Source organism: Folsomia candida, unplaced genomic scaffold (genome assembly GCF_002217175.1).
Source record: "Folsomia candida strain VU population unplaced genomic scaffold, ASM221717v1 Fcan01_Sc024, whole genome shotgun sequence".
NCBI lineage: Eukaryota > Metazoa > Arthropoda > Collembola > Entomobryomorpha > Isotomidae > Folsomia > Folsomia candida.
The window spans coordinates 1,091,023-1,113,892 of NW_019091216.1; the positions used below are offsets into that span (position 1 = coordinate 1,091,023).

Consider the following 22,870-nt stretch of genomic DNA (forward strand, 5'->3'; position numbering starts at 1 on the left):
AAAATATATTTTGTTAAAATATGGAGAAATATTGACGAAAATATTTATATTTGCGAAAAGTCCAAAATATTTTTTTAAAATTGAAAACATTTTTGAATTTTTGATAACCACAAGTGTTGATAAACAACCCCACAAAGTATGGGGGTCGACGTGCTAGAAATGAAAAAGTCATAAATAAATAAATATCCGGGTATGTACATTACTTAATTTTTGTATGTAAATTGTGACGACTAATCATCAAATCTTCCAATATTTGTAAATAAAGTGGTCATAAATAAACACATAAATGAGAATGCGTAGTAGGCATTTTGGCCATATTTATTAAATGCCGGGCAAATAAGGCATGCCATAGTATTTATGGCTAAATCCCATGGACATGGCCATATGCAAGACCAGTTCTAACATCGATCCACATTTTACATATTCAAGAAACAAATTTGAATTCTTAATTTGCCTGCCGTGTCAAACCTCGCCGGCATAAAAATTCTTTACAAAATTTCAAAAGAGGCAATTTCTTCTCTAAAAAAGTCGCGCTATATTTTTTTATTTACTTTAAATTACACTCTAAATAATTTTGATTAAAATTTACTCAATTTTGAGTAAAATTGCCACCAAAGCAACTATTGAGTAACATTTACCCTGAGAAAGGTAAAATTTACTCAAGGTTGAGCAAAAATCTTTCAAACTTGAGTAAATTTTACCTTTGTCAGGGTAAATTTTACTCAATAGTTGCTTTGGTGGCAATTTTACTCAACTTTATTTACAGTGTATTTATATTTACTTTCTCCCCCAAAAAGAGAGTAAGCCGTGGACGACGAGGGGCTAATTTGATTTTGTGGAAGAATTCACTTTCTCTCCGATCGAGCACCTGTACAACCACCGCTTTCACTCCAATCTCCGAAAGCTAGGGGAGGGCAGACTAGCCGAAACTTTTTTCATTCAAAAGTCATTCATCCCGATTTCTGACTGAAGATTTTCATTTACACTCAATCATTTTCTTTCAGCCTCATTTCATTTCACTTCAGCGGACTTCATTTCTTACTTCGCCCCATGTATTAAGCATAGGGTGAAAAATGAAAGGAGTGAGAAATCCTTCATTCAAAGTCACTCATCTGAAATGACGGAATCTTTTAATCATTTTCACTAAAATCATAGGAACTTCATTTTCATTCACTATCACTCACCATCATAATCACTCAAATGAATGAAAGTGAACAGGTATGTCACAATGCAGGTCTTTCAGATGTAAAACTCAGATTTATGTACATACGTAGAACCAATCCTATTGTATTCACCCGTTTTAAGAAAATTCTTTTTGTTCTTCAGAATGCGGTAATTTGAGCGAGAGGTGGAAACTTTAAACTGTTTTCCACCAAATTCTCAGGGTTTTGAAATCCTGGAATTTTTCAAATTGTAGCGAGAATTAAAAAATTCTAAAATAAGTTTCTTAACAAGGATTTGCTTGATTTTAAAACAAATCCACAAGAAATAGTCAATCAATTATCAATATTATAATCATACATGGTCACATTAATTCATTCAATAATGAATGAATAAGAATAAATTATTCATTCAATATTCAAAATTTGAATGAATATTAAATGAATATTTTATTCTGATTTTTGAATAAATGAATATTGAGTGAATACATATCTATTTAATTCGTGTGAATGAATAATGAATGGATATTTTTTATTTCATTTTTTACAAGTTATGTATGAATGAATTAATAAGGAATAAATATTTTTTTCAAGACTTTGAATGAATGAACTTTGAATGAATAAATATTTTTTGAACATGTATGATTATAATATGCAACCATTCATGATGTGGAAAGGCTGCTGTTGGCTATAATGCAATAAATCAATTATTATTTATTCTCGAGTAAACCAACCGTCCTGTTCTGCATGGGTTGTAAAAGGGATAATTTTCCATCTATGCTAAAACCATACGTCATTTCGTGAATTATGCATTATGTAGGTCATAAATAACTATTTGACTACTGCACCTAACTCACGTATGTCGGTACATTTGTACGTACGTATTATTAGATAATTCAAGTTGTCTCCTGAATTTGAACCAATCCTCGCATCAAGTGGAAAATGTAGCATGTAATATGTATCATATTTTTGAGAGTACACTCAAAACAAAACGGTGTCAATATTTGTATGACTTAACCGCCTTGGTTACAATAGTGATTCCGAGTGGTAATGAATTTTTTCCGTCCGGTCATAACATTGTAACTACCGGTATCAAAATCATCATAATTCGGATTCAACATTGTAACCAAGGCGGTTAAGTCATATATTGATACCGGCGGTGTTAATTCGACAAATTTTTATTTTGAGTGTACTCTCTTCGAAATGCGGTATTAAACTAATACCATTTCATTCAGGTATGAGAGATGGATAAGTAATACCTTGTAGAAATAGCTCGTGAGGATTAAAGTTTTATGATAAGGAAATTTTTACGGACCGGTATAATTTTAATATCAAGTTCAAGACCTGCGTGACAGTACACTCTTAGAAATGGGGTTACCAATATAACCAAACAGTAAACGTATGTGACTCTACTACCGTGGTTATAAATTTGTCATCGAGTGGTTACAATTGTCACCGATTAATTATAAACTTTCACCAAACAGTAAACGTATGTGACTCTACCACCGTGGTTACAATTGTCACCGATTAATTATAAACTTTCACCGACTTGGTATTAAATTGTAACCAGAGCTAATGCCCGTTATTACCGGTTCCAACAGAGTCATACATACATAGTGCATATTCTCCGGTCAGTGATGATTTAATACCGGTTTTATAAGAGTGTTCCAGATTTCTAACAGTGTAATAAATACGTACCAGTAGGACGGGCAAATGTCAAAGTTTGTAGGTATTGCGAGCAATGGCCGTGGAAGACATAATATGGGGACATTCACATTGCAGTATTTAACGAGGAAGGGGCTTGGGGAGACAATGGGGACATCGAATAACCGTGGGGACATTGCCCTAACGCTTGTGCGGCGACTGATTGCTTGGAGCTGAAATTGACAAAAGGGGTGAAATTGACACATGTCATCTTATTACGGGAACGCATCAGCATTTATCAGTCAGTCATGTGCTTCCTTACATGCAAAAAAAATTACATTGTGCAAATGTCCGTTGGCATGAAAATTGCATGCATGCATATCATTTCCTACGACGGGTATTATTATCTCGAGCGTAGTAAATGCTCACCTGCTTGCTTGCTTTGTTCTTGGTTGAGGTTTTCTTTATGGGGAAAGTTCGTAGTTTCTGGTGGAGAAAGGAGTAGATATGCAGGAAAAAGGGAATTGCGAATGTGTACCATTTTGCATGCTAAATAAATAAACAAGGCCCCAAAAAATGGGAAATCTTAGTGAGTCAGCGCAATCACAGTTAATAAATAATTTTAGATTGAATAATTTTTGCATCACCGCTCTCGGTATGATTTTTCCTGGAAGCATTAATTAATCATTTAGAATAATTGCCCCCCCCCAAAGGGTCCAGAATAAGAATTAATAGGATATCCAAATTTATATATCGAAATTGTAGATTTTCAACTCTTTCTAAATTTAAAATTCGCAGTTCACAATTATTATACTTCATACCGATTAATTTAGCCAACTTCTCGTTCAATAGTAAAAACGTCATCTTGTAATCTCAATTAATTTAATGAATGCAAGCGTTCATGCGTATGCAAAACTAAATTTACAGTGGACCCAGTAAAAATTATCCCGAGAGCGGTGATGCAAAAATTATTCAATCTAAAATTATTTATTAACTGTGATTGCGCTGACTCACTAAGATTTCCCATTTTTTGGGGCCTTGTTTATTTAAAACTTGTAATTGGTTGTCAAAGACATTATTTTTACTGCACAACCGCCGTTATTATCGGCACCCTGAATATTTTTATTAAATTTTTGATTTTCAAACTTGAATAACGCCGTTATTTCTCAACCGATTTAGGTCATTTTGCGCTTAAAATGTCCGGAACGACCTTGACTAAAATATTTTCAATAAGCGAGCATGCTGAGATACACCACTTATAAATCATAAAAATAAATATGTTTTCAGGGGAAAATTTTTGCACATTTTGGCAAATAACTTGGGTAAAAATCAAAAATTCGCCAAGTCGACTAGCACACCTTTTCTAAATTACCTAGCAATGATCTGTGTAAAATTTCATTTAAATCGGTTGAGAAATGGCCGAGAAATCGACTTATGTCACTTTTTTTGAGTGGGGTAAATGCATACTTAGCAATTTTTTTCGTTGTCAGGTATTTGCCTCACTAAGAAAAATAAGTTTTGCAGTATTGAAGTACCGAAATAGGTACGATATTTACTTTCTTCATTCTTTGGTAAATGTGTTAAAAACGTATTTATTTTTGGGTTTAGTCTGGATTCTTTACCTTTTAACAAAATAAATAAATAGTGATACTTCATTGTTGCGTGAAACCACCGTCAATCAGAATTCGAGGAGAAAGAGTGTGTCAAATGAATATAATAAGCCCGAAAGTTCGTGACAAGAGTACAATTAATTGTGTGGTGAACTGTGGTGTGAGTAAAAGCTTCGCTACGCATTCATATTGGCAGTGACCATGACAAGGTTTTCTTCGGAAATGTATTTCGATAAGTGAGAAAATATTGTGGTTTGAGTTAAGTTGGTTGGTGAATATACATTCTGGCATGGTGTTGATTTGGCGATAATTTCTGCCCGGGTTGGTAATACTTTAATTCTAAGTTTTCACCACGTCGGTATATTTTTAACTATACGGTAATGCCCGTTATCACCGCGCCGGTTAAATCACATACATATGCACTCCAATTCAATACCGTTTTACTAAGGAGGAGAGCTTCACCATTCACCACCTGCCCCTCTCAGATCTTGTAATTGAGGTCTCACATTGGATGCTCTCCGATTTTGAGGAAATTATTGTCAATCGATGACAAGTTTAATTAGTATGAATTTTGTGAAAGGTATAGGATCTCCCCATGGGCACGTTTCGCAGAGATATTTTCATCCCAAGAAGAAAAAACGGCTAGTAAATTGTGAAAAGAGGAAAACTGTAATGTTAAAAAGTCAGAAAAAAATATTTTGTAAAGAAGTATATTTAATTAAACTTTATCAGATATGCTTCCTGCATGCGAGAAATTTTAGAATTGCCGTAATAAATTTACCTAATTCAACTCAGCATTTATTACGTAACTTTGATATTTTTTTGCCAGATACAGAAATACAATAAATAAGAATTTAATTTAATTAATTAAGGCAAATTTAAGTAGTAAGTAATTTACACAGTAAGACAAGAAAATGCGAGTTAAATTCGACAAATTGTACACTTTCGAAATTTACTGCGTGTTTTCTCCTGTTCGGATGCAAATACCTTTGCCAATTCGAAACCATGCCCTGTGAAAATGACTTACTAATTAAACTTGACCTAAAAATGGTTAGGTTAACTAATATTAATTGTGAATTAAATTCTTATTTATTGTATTATCTGGCGAAAAAAAATATCAAAGTTACGTAAATACTGAGTTGAATTGGGTAAATTTATTATGAAAATTCTAAAATTTTTGGCAAACGGGAAGTCTATCTGATAAAGTTTAATGAAATATACTTCTTTACAAAATATTTTTTCTGACTTTTTAACATTACAGTTTTACACTTTTCAAAATTTAATTTATTTCATAATAATTCAATTTGTGATTGATTCACACTAATTTGCCCAGAATCTGAGAGCATCCGCTGGGAAACCTTTATTCTGGATTAAAAATACATATTCCTAAATTATTTATGTAATTACGTGGTATCAAAATTATGAAATTTGATACCACGTCCATCAGAATTTTGTTTTCTCCTCTTCGGATGCAGATATCTCTGCTAAACGTGCCCATTAGGGGATCGTGCCTTTCTCAAATTTCATTCTAATTAAACTTGTGATCGATTGAGACTAATTTGCTAAAAATCGGAGCGCATCCGCTGAGAAACCTTCTCAGTTGGTGCACTTTCACCAGGTTTTTGTGGTCAACTGGAAGGTTTTAGTCGTTAACATGGTATTTCTTGGGTTCCACTTTCTGCGAAGAGTGGAATTAAATCATTACTGACCGGAGTACGTATATGATTCTACCGGCACTGTTAATAACAGGATACCACACAGTAATAAACTATTACCAAATCGGGTAGAAAGCTGTTACCAAATATATACCCGTATATACGGAGTATATATCGGACTCAACCAGATTTTAAAGGTGTACGCTCTTAGAAACCTGGAATTAAAGCATTACTGACCGGAGTATGATTCTACCGGCACTGGTAATAACGGGCATTACGATTTTGCATTAATGTTGTAGAAATGAAGAATTTACCATAAAGAAACAAGCTACTACAAAATCGGGTGGGAAGTTATTTCCAAATATATATCAGTACGGTGTATATAAATATCTGACTCTACCAGATTTTGAACAAGGTACTTACGCACAAATTAATTACTTAGTTCAAGCAGCGTGGAAAAAGGCAAATAATAAAATGTGTAGTACAAACAATTAATAAAGTTGAGTGCAAAAAATTGAGGAAAACCCGATATTTTTTTCGTCGTTGGTTTGATGAAGTCGAGCAATTTCATGTTGGTGCAAACGATTTCGCCCATTTCGCTCCTCCAGCACCACAACCACAATAATAACAATAATACCCGGGAGAGCGATGCCCAGAAGGGGACGACGCCCAGTCGAAATGGTGGCGTGGAAATTGGGGTGGACCACTTTTTAGGAAATAGGGCCCCCACGGGGGTCAGGTCGGACGATTTGTACAAGTGTATCAGAACGTTGCTGATATTTGGGAGGTGCATTGGACTTGTTCCAATCGGTGGGGTTTTTAGTGCGGATTTGGATCGTGTAAGGTTCAAGTAAGTGTTTAGCTCGGATTTTTATATTAACGTAGGACTCGGTCAGCACATTTTTAATCGTTTCGGGGCTCTGGGAATTTATTTTAAAATTCTGGAAGGCAAATTCGTAGAGCATGGAGTTGTCATTTTTTTTAGAAATATGCACTCCAGATTTTGACACTTTTTGAAGGAGATCTCAAGTTTAGGAAGCCTTCAGAAAACTTGGAACTCGTCAAAAATGGCTTAAAAAACTCATCGTCATTCCATCGATCAACTCACCGATGGCAAATTGGATCGTCCATAATTTTAAAATAAGTTCCCAGAGGGGAGAAATGATTAAAAATGTGGGGATTTTGATTATTTTAGTGACGAGTCATGGAGTCCTAAAATGTTAATTTTTATGAATCTGAATATTTATGTCCTGGATTGATTTTATCTTTTTTTTGTCATTGGACCGTCTTGATGCATCCGATTATGTCTGCGATCTTCTTTTCCTCCCCAATCTAGAAAAAAACATGTAATTCTTACGCAAAAAAAATCCGTACACAACGACGAGACCTTGCCAATTTTTATTATAAATATAATTTTAAAATTAGTCCCAGGGGATTAAAACTGCGTTGATTTTTGTACTATTTTCATGATGAGAAATCAAGTCGTACATATGTCATTGTTGTGCAAACTTTTGTATTTTTTAAGAAAATGGAGCATCTCTGGGATAATTTCATTCAGCATAATTCTCATTTTATGTTGCAATACGGGACTCGCGATAGTCGGATTTTTTCAAGGGGGAGGACGTGATGCGACACAATTAGCGAAAAATTTGGCAGGTTCGGTCTGCTATTCGATGGGATTGTATGTGTAAGTTGGCAAAATATTTATTTACATATTTGCTCATTAGTTAGGAAATTGGTAAAAATATGTAGATTCATCTTCATCTTCCGCAATGCTCAAAAACTGATTGACCTCTTTCACAAGTGGAGGGAAGTGGACGCTATGCAAAATCACGCTTCCGACGCGTCGCTCCATCTCAGCATTAACACGATCGCTGGGACAATACTGATTTCTGCCATTGCGGAAAATGCTGTGTCTCATTTATTACTATTTCCTCTACATGGTAAGCACATTTTTATGGTATGCAAATTGGCCCATTTTTCTGCAAAATTCTGCACAAGTCTGAATGATTCAATTATTTGAAATATCATTCAATTAGATTTCATGCATATTGCATAAGAGTTTTTATGCATATGTATTTACGAAGAGAAATTGTATCGAGTTGTGCAGAATTTTGCACGTCTCTTGTGCAAAACAATTGATAATTTTCACATGAATGTGGGAAAATTGAAACCTAATTTTATACTTTCATGGAGAAAAAATCTTTGCTAATTTATTTTCGCAAATTTCCCTCCGATGCAGAACTGGTCCCCTAAAATCTCTGCATGTTTCAATTGTTTGATAATTTTCAGCGTAAAAGGTCATACAGATCTTTTATGAAGAGAAATTATGCAAAATTTTGCACATCTCTTTTGTAGTAATTTTCATAAATGTGAAAATTTTGTACATATTTTCATTTATAAAACATTTTTGCTAATTTTATTTACGCAAATTTTCCTCTCATGCGCAGAACGCGTCCCCCAACCGTTACAATACTACTATGAAAATTCTCACAAGCAGTGGTCACTCATGATCCCGTACCACGCCACGGCAGCGATTGGCGTCTTTCTTTGCAACAAGTGGGCCGTGTACGCGTGGAATTTTGGGGACATCTTCATCGCCGTAATTTCTCGCGGATTGTACGGAAAGTTTAAACGGTTCGTGGAATCCGTGGAAGAAAAATTGCTCAAATCTCCATCGCCTGCGGGTACATGAGTGCGAATTTATGATTGCAAATTTTATGACATTTCTTCATGAATTTATATTATGTTATAAATTCATGCATTTCTTATTCTGGGTGTTGAAATTGCAGGGAAATTGGATTGGTTGCATGCAATTGAGCATCACGACCGGTTGTCGAAATTGACGGAAGAGTTTGCCGATTTGCTTTCACCACTCGTTTTCACCTCCTTCGCAGTCAACATTTACTTCATTTGTATTCAAGTAAGGAGAGGAATTTTGTAGTGTTAGTAATTAATAATCAAAGGGCAGATATGTATTTACGAAGCATCGCCGCAGTATTTAGTTAATATTTAAGAAAAATAGATAAACTATTAAGGAAATATTTACAAAAAAATTCATAAAAATGAGTATCTATTTTCACAAAATTAGAATTTCTGAATTGAAATTGCTGTCTCAAATCATTGAAATATTTACAAAATAGGTTTTGGTATTTTTGAAATACTTAAATATTTTACAGATTTTTAAAAATAATAATGGAAATAATTGTATAGGTATATGAAAACCTAGACATATGTACGTATATAACAATTTGTGAATTTTTTTAAAAATTTTTGTTATTTATGTTAAAGGGGCACAAAGCTTGACCATCGGTCCCCATAACATGAAAAAAATACAAAAAAATACAGTGGAAAAATATACAAACCAGATTTATGTGAATGTGAATTTATGTGAATTTATGTTTACTTTATGAAAATGAAAATTTAGCTGCACTTATTTCTCGCCCCGTCGAAAAAGTTGGACTTCGTGTCAGCCCTCTACGTCGGATGGTCTTTTCTCCATCTAGTCGCCAGGACGTACGTTTGCGCCCTCTCCGCGGCCAAGATTAACGACTATGCGCACAATTTTGTCAAAATCTTGTACAATTGTCCTAGAAGTTTGTACACGGTGGATGTAAGGAGGATGCATAATTAACAATGGAGGTCTCCCAGCGTGTGCCCTCTGATTTTTGAGGAAATTAGTGTCAATCTATTGCAAATTTAAGTAGGATGAAATTAGGGAAAGACGCGATCTCCCAATGGGCATGTTTGGCCGAGATATTTGCATCCCAAGAGGAGAAAATGTCCACTTAATTTGGAAATTGTACAATTTGTCGACTTTAAAGCGTGTTTTCTCCTCTTGGGATGCAAATATCTCGGCCAAACGTGCCCATTGGGACATCGTCACTTTTGCAAATTTCATACTAATTTGCGATAGATTGGGACTAACTTGGCCAAAATCCGAGAACATGCGCTTGCAAACCTCCATTGTAATTAGATTTATACAGTTTCTGATGACTTGATTTTTTTTGTGGGATGTGTGAATTAAGGTTGAGAGAGCAGAGAGAAAGTTGGCGTCCACTTCGGTGGGATTGCATGGCTTGGGAGCGTTCCATATTGGTAAAATTTGTACTGAAAATGCTACATTGATCATGTAAATGAGGAAAAGTTCATATGAAATGTGTTGATGATTTTGTTCCATTTCTTTCTGCGTGCAGGTCGACCCTTCATCCTGTCCGTGATCTCGGTCATATTCACGTTTGAAATTGTACTCTTGCAAACTTCGCAAATGATGCCGGCCACCATCGAGTCGTGAAAGGAACTAAGATTTTTTAATTCTAAATGATAAAAAATGCGTGAGTACACTTTATGAAGATTTTTCCAGTTTTTCCCTACTTTATAACTTTACAACGTTGTATTTATTTATTTTCTTATTCTTTAAAAATACATGGAAGGATTTTAAATTTTGGAATTAAATAAATCTCATAAAGATGATTTAAAACGATCCGTAAACGGAAAAATGCAATTATTAAAAAGGTTCATAGTTATCTAATTATTTAAAACATGATAAGTTTCTCATCTTCTTGTTTACTATTTGTGTATCAGAGGGTGTGGATATCAGAGGGTGTGGATATGTATTTATTTTCAACTCTTTCATTCGCTGACGACCGACGTTTAAGCGAAATCTCATGTTAGAATATTTTTTAAAATTCAAACTGCAGAAAATGTCAGTGTTTGACGACATAACTTTATTTTTGCATATAATTATTGCCGTTTAAAACTAAATTTCAGATTGACTGTAAATTCATGTTCAAATTTTTCCTCTGATTAAATTTAGTAAAAATAAAATGTCACTTTTTAACGACTAAACAACTTAAATTTCGTGTTTGCATAAAAAATACCCAGAAAAATTCAGATCGCTTGTCAAACATCTTGCAGATTGTATTGATTTTTTAATAGAAAACCCTGAAATAAAGCGAAATATCGTGTTAAAATATATTTATCTACTCTAATAAAGTGTTAGTATGATCCCTGGGTCCGTCTTCGCAATGCAAATTGCCCCATACAGTAGACAAAGAAGGAAGCGGAGCAACCACTGCATGCATGCACTGCACTGCATGAATACATGAACATGTACACCCCACATACATACATCACTCATCAATAGTGGTTATCATGATAAGTGATCGTGATAAACACTATTAATTAATTATTTTAGTTTGAGAAACTCTACCCACAGCGAGTGGCATGTCAGTTCGAATGTATTTTTGACGCTGAATCCAACGCCGTCAATGGTTTTGACCTGCGAGGCCCCCGTGACCTCGCCGTGACCGTGGTGTCCAAATCTGGCTTATTCGTGATGTCGCATATCAATTCGAATGTATTTTTGACGCTGAATCCGAATCCGTCAATAGCTTGGCGTTAATTGTAGAAGTTAACGGGGTTTATGGAACTTAACGGGAGCGTGAAGCGTGGGAATTTAAATAGTTAGCTATGCAGTTACTCCCACGCGACGGGAATTTAAGTAATTAGCTATTCAACTACTCCCACAGGGGGAATCAAATTTTACTGTGACCAGGTTAATTAAAATGCAGTATGACTTGGGCAAACCCTCAGTCTGATGTATGTATGTAGTATGACAAAGTCTCCACTGGGAATTATTTAAAATATAGTATGACGGATTTTTTGCTTTGGGCACACCCCCCACTGGAACTCTAGAACCCGGCCTTGGCCGGGCTATACGCTAGTCAAATAATAAAGTGCAGAAATCTTCATTATTTAACTCATTTTGATTTTGCGATTAAAATAATCAGAAAAGTACAGATAATTACTTCTCAAATAAAAGTACAGGTTGTATGAATTTCGTTTCCAATTTAAAATTTCTTTAATTAAGCGAAATCTCGTGTAAGAATATTTTTTTTAATTCAAAGTGCAGAAAATGTCAGTGTTTGACGACATAACTTTATTTTTGCGTATAATTATTACCATTTAAAACAAAATTTCAGATTGATCGCAAATTCATGTTCACAAATTTTTCCAATAATTAAAAATAAAATGTCAATTTTTACCGAGACAACTTAATTTTCATTGAATTCGCCAGAAAAATGCAGATTATCCATTCAAAAGCCGAGACAAACTTACAGATTCTTTTCTAACAGAAACTTACATAAAATAATAAAATGCAAAAATTGTCCCTGTTTGACGACACAGCTTAATTTTTTTCTATATACATCTTAACTTCAAAATTGTAGATCTTGTCTTTGTAGAGTGGAAAGTTTCTTAAATAAAAAACCTCATTTTAAATTATTGTTTATTTATTAATATTATTTATTAATAATACCTAAATTTCTAGGTTTTGAGACATATAAATATTTATAAATATTATCGCTATTATTTAAAAAATGCGTAAATCTTTACCATAATTTAAAAATAAAATAAAATATTTCAACGAAGTGAGAGATGAAAAGAAAGTGGAACACAAAAAACGCAAAGCGTTAAAATCAAAATTTTTTTTTTCCAAAAATTAAAAAAATTGCATGGTTTTTCTTGTACATATTTTGTAAATATTTTGGCATTTCATATTTCTTAAATACATATTCGCCTTCTGGTAAGTACACGTAACTATTAATTTTTAGCAGTCAGTAGTTTAGTAGTTAGTAATGTTTTTAGTATTTGTAACTATTTTTTAAACTATTTACCAGGAATCTGATACAGACTGATTTAATTGCATGAGTTTTGCATGTAAAGAACGCCATTTCACGAATTTTGTGTACTTGTGTTAATTTTGATTAATTAATTAATTTTGCAAATTTAAATTTGTTACATGCTTTTTTAGCCCTGCATAAATTTTAGTAAATTTTCTGTAAGTAATTTTGGTTCGATTTATTTTGCATGAAAAGAATGTCATTTGAGGAATTTTATTAATAAATAGATATTAATTCATTAATTTGACGATTTTTAATTATTATATGAATTTTTTAGCGGTGCATAACTTTTGCTCGATTTCTTTGAAGTTAATCTTGATTTGATTTGTTTATTGCATGAAAACAACACCATTGTACGAATTGTGTTCACCTTTTTATGAATTTTGATTAATTAATTTAACAAAGTTAGATTTTTTGCATGATTTTTTAGCCTTGTATAAATTTTAGTAAATTTTCTGTTATTAATCTTGATTTGAATTATTTTTTGCATGAAAAGAACGCCATTTCACGAATTTTGTATGAAATATCGATTAATTTAGTGTCGGGGCGAGTTGAGCCGTCCGCGCAGCGAAATTCGAGTCTATTATCGGCATCATAAATTCACGAAATAAACAAGAGTTTATAGAATTTATTTAGTTTTCTTCCCAACTTTTAAAGAAATAAATGAATTATTTTAAATTATTAACTATATTATTTTAATCGTGTTGAGTGTCAAATTAGTTAAATTGTCATTATTCCAGTCCAGCGGACGAACTGATAAGGCTGAGCAAAACCAAAGAGAGAGAAGGAGAGAAATATCATGAATAATTAATTAACTAGAAACTTATATAATTCTGGTAGGAAACCTGATTAAAATTAGCGATTTTAGGATTAGTTTAGTTAAAAAATAAGGATGGAGTTCACCCCGGAAAACGTGGAGGCTGCAGTTTTGGAATTTTATAATAATACGGGCAAAGTAAATAAGGAAGTTCACGAATGGTTGAAGCAATGTCAGTCATCGAGGGAGGCTTGGCAGGTCGTGTGGCCCTTACTGGACCCTGGGAAGTCCCTCCAGCTGCAGTTTTTAGCCGCTAATATTCTCCACTATAAAGTTTCACGATGTTTTGGCGAACTTCCGGAACCGGAATATGCCGGATTGAAGGATAGATTGGTGGCCATTGTGGCGAAATATATTGCCGGGCCGCCCATGGTGTTGACGAGGCTGTGTTTGACGGTTAGTTAATTAGTAATTAATTAGTGTAATTGTAATTAATTAATGATTGGTTTGCAGCTTGGAGCATTCGTGTTAAATACGATCGGAACCGTGTGGATGAATCCGTTGGACGATTTGGCGTCAACCTTTGCACCACAAAATTTCCCCGGGGTACCGGAAGTTACCGTGTTACGGTTGTTGGTCCAGGTTTTTGGACACATTCCAGAACAGGTGATAATAATAATGATGATGATGTGTTGATTAATATTAATTATTGACGGTTTTTAATATAATGTTTTGTTTTGATGCGCAGGCATTTTCGCTGAGTTCCGTGGCGAAAGGACAGGCCTGTCGAGAACTGCAAGGAAAAGGGCAGATGAGTAAGAAGGACACAATTTTATTTAAACTGGGATAATTATTATTAATTAAAAATCGGGGTGGGCAAATTATTTTGGTGAAAAAAATACAGTATTTTGAGCTCCAGTATTCCCGGATTTTTAGGGCTGTTACACGAAAATCTAAACGACCTATCGAATTATAAGAAATTAAAATTCATTATAAATTTATTTTTGGTGTCAAACTCTTGCTATTGTAACAAAAAAAACTTAATCTAGGCAAAATCTTTTGCAAATTTTCGACTTTTATTTTAAAGCTGAAAAGAATAATTATTATTTTGTACACAAAAGGGTTTGGATTTTTGGGACTGTTACACCCACAAAAAGACGAAAATCTACGTGGAGAAGGCAACAGTGGGATGAAAATACGATTTTTTTCAATGAATTAACGTCTTATCGCTGGAAAATGGATTGTTTTCACAATTTTCTAAAAAGAAAGTAAATTTTGACATCGATTAATAGTTAGTTTCTGTATTTTCGACGGACTGTTGTCTTCTCCACGTAGATTTTCGTCTTTATGTGGGTGTAAGTAACAGCTCAGAAAATTCAAACCCTGGGAAGAACGGGGCTCAAAATACTGTATTTTGACGAAAGTATTTAACATTTTATGTAATTTCGTACGTATGAAGACAAAATTATAGCATTTATTAATTAAAATTTCCTCTTGCAGTGTACTCATGGCTGTTTAACGTCGCTCAGAACAAGACTGACAATAGGGAACTGGTTTTGGAAATTTATAAAGCGTTGAACTCTTGGATGAAGATGATCTGCATTTTTGAATGGCCGGAATTATTTCAGTTCGTCGACCTACTCTGCAACTCGGTGGTGACCTACGTGGATTTGAATGATGGCGACGTGGGCGACATTGTGATTGAAATTCTGAGCGGAATTGTCGGCGAACCTCAGGCGCATCAATATCCCACAATAATTCTAAAACTGCTGGATAAAGTGATTAATCTGCATCCTTCCCTGCAAATCGTGATGCAGAGGGATGACATGGTATGGAAATTAATTAATTAATTAATGGGTTGATTAATTAAGGAGGAGGACTTGGTTTGTCTAAATGCAGAATTTTGAGGTCGTTTTTTTAAGGAGTTGGATTTCTAGGGCTGTTGCAAGTGTTGCACCTTCAAAAAGACGAGAATCTATGTGGAGAAGAAACAGTCACAAGAAAATAGTGGTTTTGTGAAGAAACGAACTTTTTATCGGTCAAACTACAAAGTTTTCACGATTTTTTAAAAATGCAGAATTTTTACAGCGATAGAAAGTAAATTTCTTTGTCTGTTGTAGTGCTGTTAATATTCTCCATGTAGATACAGGTTTTTCTGAAGAAACTAACGTTTTATCGCTGTAAAAATTCTGCATTTTTGAAAAATCGTGGAAACTTTGTAGTTTGACCGATAAAAAGTTCGTTTCTTCACAAAACCACAATTTTCAATTTTAAAGATTTTGACAGCGGTTAATTTCTTCAGAATTTTCGACTGACTGTTCCCTTCACGTAGATTTTCGTCTTTTTGGGGGGTGTAAGAGCCCCCTGAAATCCAAACCCTTTGAAGAATGGAGCTCAAAATACTTTTTTTTCGCAAAATATTTGACTACAACTGTTAATTAAGTAGCAAAGTGGTTAATATTTACATATTTTTTCTTATAGGAAATGGCCAACGCATTTTATGGAATGTACGTCGCTCTAGGAGAATGTCATTCCAAACTGATTGTGGATGTGGCCGATCCGGAGTGCAGTTATTCCGTTAGTAATCCAAAGAATCGGGAAAATGCTTTGTCACTCGTGAAGATTTTGTTGGATTGCACGGATTATCCGGGGATTTATCCAGTGGACGAAATCGTTAGCACGTTACCAATCCCGGTCTGGTACTCTTTCGTGGTACGATAAGCTTATTAAATGATAATTTGGGTATAAATTAATTAATTAACGTAGGACTTGATGATTCATCGCCAAAATCCGTACATTTTTAATTATTTCTCGGGTCTGGGAACTTATTTTAAAATTCTGGACGACAAATTTGTAGAGCAGGTCGTCCCCAATTTTAAAAAAATATACACTCTAGATTTTAACACTTTTTGAAGGAGGAGATTTTAAGTTTAAGAAACCTTCAGAAAATTGGAAATGATCGAAACTGACTAAAAAAAACTCATCGCCATTTCGTTAATTAGTAGTTCACTGACTGCCAATTTGTCATCTAGAATTTTAATATAAATTCCCAGAGCGGAGAAATGATTAAAAATATCGGGATTTTGACGATTTTTGTGATGAGTCGTCGAGTCCTACATGAAATAAATAATTAGCTAGAAAATATCTAATGAATTAATTAATTGATGCCTGATTAATTTTGCTTTGCAGGAAGATATCCAAGCATATCAGTCCGAACGGTTAAAATACATCAGGATTATGCAAGTTTACGAAGATGTTTATCAAACGTTGGCGAAAATTCTGGTGAAGAAGGCGCAATATCCGATCGACACGTCGGACTGGAATTCCGAGGAGAGAGAAATGTTTCGCGTGTATCGCCAGGATGTCTGTGATTGTCTCACCTACTGCTTCGAGCTTCGGGGGTGGTCCATGCTGAATGAATTGGTGGACTGGACTGAGGGGCAATTGGCGGCGGCGGAAAATGTGAGAAAAAAAAATTCGCAGAGTTTTATTAACGTAGGACTCGATGACGCTTCGCCAAAATCTACAAATCTTTAAAAGTGTTTCTCGTCTCTGGAAATTTATTTTAAAATTCTGGACGACAAATTTGCCGTCAGTGGGTTGATTAATTGAATGGCGTTGAGGTTTTTGAGCCAGTTTCGATGAGTTCCAATTTTTCTGAAGGTTTCTTAACCTTGAGATCTCCTTCAAAAAGTGTCAAAATTTGGATTTGGAGTGTATATTTGTTTTAATTGGGAATGACCTGCTCTACAAATTTGTCGTCCAGAATTTTGAAATAAATTCCCGGAGGCGAGAAACGATCGAAAACGCGCTGGTTTTAGCGAAAGGTCATCGATTTCAACGTTAAATGGAATTTGTTTGGTTTGGATTTTTGATTAATTTCGTTATTTTTTCAGAATCCTGAAGAGCTGGCGACTCGCTGGCCTGAAATCGAGAGTTTACTACTCGGAATTAAAGCAGTGTCTGAAAATATATCAGACGAAACTGACCCCGTCGTCGCGGCCCCGATGAGTCGAGTGTTCACTGTGATTTACAGAGTTTTAAAGTTGAACCGAGACAACAAAAGTCCGACGGCGAAGAATCCGAAATTGTTTCAGGCCGCGATAGAATGCATAAGTGAGTTATTGGTTAATTAAGATTAAATTTAATAATTAATTTTATTAGTTGAGGACTAATTAATATTTAATTGATACAATTCTACTAGGTTCGTGTAGCGGAATGCTGCATTTATACGACGCCGTAGTGAAAAATATTGTAGGATTCATTCTGGAAGGTTTATTCCAACCGGAAATTATCACGTCGGCCGCACTAGGTGAGCACTTATGGAGAAAAATATATAGTGAGGCAATTCACGGATTTATTTGGAACTTGGACAATCAGTGCGTTTTGTAAAATAATTTAACAAATTTTTACAAACCAAAGAGACGCCCTTCATCTGACAGTGGAGATCTGTCCGGTATGCTCTCCAATTTTGAGGGAATTAGTGTGAATCGATCACTAATTTAATAAGTATGAAATTTGAAAAGAACACGATCTCCCAATGTATAAGTTTGGCAGAGATTTTTGCATACGAAGAGGAGAAAGCGGACAGTAAAATTGGAGAGTGTAAATTTTATCGACTTCAGGTATTTTCTCCTCTTCGAATTCAAATATCTCTGCCAAAATTTCCCATTGATTGAGAGATCGTATCATTTGAAAATTGCATACTAATTAAATTTGTGATCAGTTGACCCTAATTTGGCCAAATTCGTAGAGCATACGTCGATAAGATCTCCATTGTATGTTGTATTTAAAGTAATTTTACAAAAGTTTTAAGCTAATTTTCCTTTAATATATTTGCGAAAGTTTGCAAGTGTACAGAATTACGGAGTTTACAATTTTGTCAAGGCCTGCGTGAATTGCGTCAGTATAATTTACATATCTGAAGCTATTTTTATGCATAAAAATGTTCATGTCTTCCAGCCATGAAAACGTTGAGTAGAGACTGTACGAAAAACTTGTCGGAATTTACTCCCCAGATTTTGACATCGTGCAAAGTAATGAATTATTAATCTTTTATCATACCAGTTAAATTAATGCATCTAATGACATGTTTTTACGGTACAGCAAGCATTGGAAAGTGGGAATTTGACGCCGAACGACTGCAACAGAATAGTATTTTGCATTGGACGATTTCTGCCGTACTTGCCCAGTGATCAAGTGATATCGGCCGTGAATGAAATATTCTCCCCTTGTCTCACCCAACTCCAAACTTGTGCCGTACGGGATGTGAGTTTTAATTATTGTGAATTAAAATAGTTGTGGGGAAGATATTTTGTCAAAATATGGTATTTTTGAGCTTAGTTCTTCCCGGGGTTTACATTTCTAGGGGTGTTACACCCACAAAAACACGAAACTTTACTTGGGGAAGACAACAATTAGACGAAAATGGTGGTTTTGTGAAGAAGTTAACTTTTTATCGCTTTCGAAATGCATTGTTTTCACGATATTTTAAAAAATAAAGTATTTTGAAGAGGTAAAAAGTAATTTTCTTCAGAAAACATGTATTTTCGACTGATTTTTGTCCGTGGGTTCAATTTCTACTTTCTTCCTGGAAAAAGAGGAAAGCATCCTGACAATTCTCACGTTCCGTAAAAGTGGACCCTAAAAATGCTCCAAAATTCCCGGAAACTTTAAAAATTTTTCTGAAAAAGTTCAAAAATATCCTCCCACTCTCCTGGCAAACGCGTTTGCACGTTTGTACCGCAAATCAAACCCACGCTTTCGTCTTTTTCACGTTGATTTTCGTATTTTTATGGGTGTAACACCCCCGGAAATCTAAACCCTGGGAAGAACCAAGCCAAAAATACTGCATTTCGACATACTTTCCCCATTTTTAGGATTTGTTTACTTTTTTTAAGAAATAGGGAAAATTATATAAAATTGTTTAAATTTTTCTAGCCAAATCCTGAAGTGAAACCTCAACTCGTCGGACTCCTGAACGTGTTCAGCACCCTTTGTTTATCGTTGGACGGATCCTCCTCTTCCGACGAGGAGGACGACGATGGCGAAGAAGTCGACCTGGACGCGGGTGGGGTGCCTTTAAACAACAACAACTCTAGTCATCAACACCACCCCCCACCCGCCACGCTAATGACGGCGGGACCCCCGACGAATCTGGGGACGGGCGGGCCTCCGCGGGCACAACCACTGATCCCAGTCGTGGAGCAAATCCTGCCCGTGCTCATTCCCGTGGCGGAAAAGTGGGCGCGAGACGAGGACGCGATCGAGGCGCTGTTTTCAATTGTGAAACACACCTTGTCCACGATCCAGTCGTCGAGCATGACCGTTCTGCAGTACGCGATGCAACTGGTTATCATCTCGTTCAAGTTGAACCCCTTGACGAGTGCGACACATGTGGCGAAACAGGTGAGGATAATGGAAGGGTGGAGGATAGCAGGTTGTGTCGATTTTTTTGCAAATTTGTTAAGCGGATATGGAAAAATTGTGGAAATTTGGAAATTTGGAAATTTGTGGAAACCAAAATTGCGGAATTGCTACGCCTAATTTGCAATATTTTAAATGTTGGTAATATTACGCAGTTTTTATTTAGATGGTCAACATTTTTTCCCAGTAAAATAATTTCACTTTGAAAATTAATACGAAGTTTACTCGACTTTGCAAATATATGGGTGAAGAATTGGCAAAATTGTTTTGCTAACTCCGTTAATTTTTCACTTTTTAAAAAAGTGAAATTAAATATTTTACTGCGTAAAATGTTGACGAAATCTGCGCAATTATTGCACATTAGGTGTGGTAATTTCGCAAATTCTCAAACGCCACATGCATTTTTTTCGCAAAAAAAGCTAATTAAACTGGCACAACCTGCATTAAATTGCACCTAATTAATCTTATAATCAATCCTACAAATAAGTGCAAACATTAGAGTAAAACTTATTTTGATTTTGCGACTCATATTTAAGCTAAACTATTTTTGAATTTTTTTTTAATTTATTGATTCCAGACACTATTAATGCTCGGGAAGGAGAACAGAGCTGTGCAGCAGCAATTTCTGAGCGAGATGCACGTCTCCTGTGCCGACCGTTTAAAGGACATGAGGGACACGGAATTTACGGAATCATATTTCCAGCTTTTAGGACAATTGATGAAGTCGGATTGCGACCTTGTCAACGGATCGGGAATTTCGTTAGATTTAGTTTTATCCCTGTGTGAGTAACTTAACGTCACAAAAATGGGAAAAATTAGCACATTTTTAACAATTTCTTGGCTCTGGGAATTTATTTTAAAATTCTGAAAGGCACATTTGTAGTCAGTGAATTGATTGATAGAATGGCATTGAGTTTTTTGAGCCAGTTTCGATGAGTGCCAATTTTTCTGAAGGCTTCTTAAACTTGAGATCTCCTCCGCCAAAAAGTGTTAAACTGTAGAGTGTATATTTTTGAAAAATTGGGAACTCACTGCTCTAAAAATTTGTCGTTCAGAATTTCAAAATAAATTCCCAGAGCGGAGAAATGATAATAAATTTGATAATTTTGCCGGTTTTGGTGATGAGTAATCGAGTCCTACTTTAATTTTTTTTGGGGTTAAGATAAATAAAATTGTAATGTTTTAAATGCATTGCAGGCATTGAATCGTTAAGCCTGCACGAAATAAACATGGTGAAGGCGTCGATATATTTGACAACGATGGCGCTGGACAGAGCAGCAACTCTGGTTCCTTCCAGGGTGGACTTTTATCGAAGCAATGGGCAAAGAATAGTGCAAAAAATTCTGCACGCTATTGGTAATTACCATTAGCTGAATTTGCGTATTTGTAGAAAGTAAACTAATATATAAATTATAGGATTTTCGGTACCGAGATCGCACTGTCAACACTTTGGCGAATTGATCCTCTCTGCGAACCGATGTTTTCCGGCAGATTGGCGAAAATGGTTGTCGGAATGTTTAGGCGTTGAAGGATTCCCGTCTCCTCATATCACGCAGGAACAGAAAACCAAGTTTTATATGAAAGTTACAAAGTGAGTTTTGAAAAAAAATGGATTTTAAAAGTTTATCTGTATGAAATTCGTGTGTGGGGAAAATATTTTTCGAAAATAGAGTAGTATTTTGAGCTTAGTTTGTCCCAGGATTTGGATTTCCAGGGCTATTATACCCACAAAAAGATAAGAATCTACGTGGAGAAGGCAACAATACAGGTTTTTGAAGGAATTAACTTTTTTGTCACGGTAAAAATTCGTTTAAAAAATTGTAAAACTAATGATTTTTTCACGCCGATAAGAAGTTAATTTCATAAAAAAATATTTATCAACATAGAGAATATTTCCAATAGTCGATTCAAATTACATGGTTTTTAAGAAAATAACTATATCGCTGTCAAAATACCTCATTTTAAAAAAAATCGTGAAAACAATGTAGTTTGAAAGACAAAGAGTTAATTTCTTCAGAAAACCTGTATATTTTGGACTGATTTTATTGTTGCCTTCCTCACGTGGATTATCGTCTTTTTGTGGGTGTGTAACACCCCCGGAAATGCAAACCCTGGGGAAAACGGAGCTCAAAATACTCCATTTATTCAGAATGACTAATTAATTGTCCTTTTACGTATTATTCAGGGAACGCGTGAATAAACGCGCGATTCAAGACGCAATCGGAGAATTTGCAGTCGCCTGTCGAAACATGTCTGGATCTGAATACGCTGCCAACACGTCGAAGAGGATTTAGTCTTATTTTTATTTTTATTTTTGTGAAGTATTATAGAAATTGGACATTGTTGTTGTCACCTTATTCCATGATATGTTTGATGCGAAGCTCTACCTATTTACCCACCCACCCACCTTTTCGTTACTGGTACCGGTTTTGTCATCCTTGTTGTTGACCGTTCAAAGTATTTTTTAATTATGTAGGACTAATTATAATGTGTGTAAGTTATAACGTAGGACTGGATGACGATTCGTCAAAAGAAGCACAGTTTTAATCATTTCTCGGCTCTGGGAACTTATTTTAAAATTCTGGACGACAAATTTGTAGTGAGTGAGTTGATTAATGGAATGGCGTTGAGATTTTTGAGACAGTTTCAATCAGTTTCAATTTTTCTGAAGGCTTCTTAAACTTGGGATGTTCTCCGTCGAAAAGAGTCAAAATCTGGAGTGGATATGTTTAAAAAATTGGCATCGTAAAATTTGTCGTCCAGAATTTTAAAATAAGTTCCCAGAAGCGAGAAATGATTGAAAATGTGCGGATTTTGGCGATGAGTCGTCGAGTCCTACTTACGTTAAGTGATGGTCATCTCGGGTTTAAGCCAAAACTTGTTGCCCTCAAAAAACATACGTAAATAAATGATAAGTAGTAAGTCAAGTATTCGT

At 35.0% G+C, this 22,870-nt stretch overlaps 2 protein-coding genes across 3 annotated transcripts; both read left to right on the top strand.

The window, feature by feature from the left end:
* Window positions 1-7,546: 7,546 nt before the first annotated feature.
* Window positions 7,547-10,452, top strand: LOC110859053 (gustatory receptor for sugar taste 64f). The gene is made up of 7 exons (XM_022107916.2): window positions 7,547-7,756; window positions 7,822-8,012; window positions 8,520-8,756; window positions 8,862-8,992; window positions 9,497-9,682; window positions 10,098-10,167; window positions 10,266-10,452. Exons 1-7 carry the CDS (start codon window positions 7,560-7,562, stop codon window positions 10,361-10,363), a joined length of 1,110 nt encoding a protein of 369 aa, XP_021963608.2. The 5' UTR covers window positions 7,547-7,559; the 3' UTR covers window positions 10,364-10,452.
* A 2,890-nt stretch (window positions 10,453-13,342) lies between these two features.
* Window positions 13,343-22,865, top strand: LOC110859138 (importin-13). Of its 2 annotated transcripts, XR_002548827.2 has the most exons (16): window positions 13,343-13,965; window positions 14,023-14,175; window positions 14,258-14,324; window positions 15,010-15,338; window positions 15,991-16,221; window positions 16,699-16,971; window positions 17,406-17,625; window positions 17,714-17,821; window positions 18,472-18,545; window positions 18,616-18,777; window positions 19,450-19,917; window positions 20,513-20,717; window positions 21,133-21,291; window positions 21,352-21,526; window positions 22,121-22,428; window positions 22,807-22,862. XR_002548827.2 is itself a non-coding variant. In XM_022108011.2 (15 exons), the coding sequence occupies exons 1-15, from the start codon at window positions 13,645-13,647 to the stop codon at window positions 22,227-22,229; spliced, it is 3,054 nt and encodes a 1,017-aa protein (XP_021963703.1). In that variant the 5' UTR covers window positions 13,343-13,644; the 3' UTR covers window positions 22,230-22,865. The 2 variants fall into 2 exon arrangements, 1 of the variants encoding a protein (XP_021963703.1); XM_022108011.2 differs by having other exon boundaries at window positions 22,121-22,865.
* Window positions 22,866-22,870: the final 5 nt, after the last annotated feature.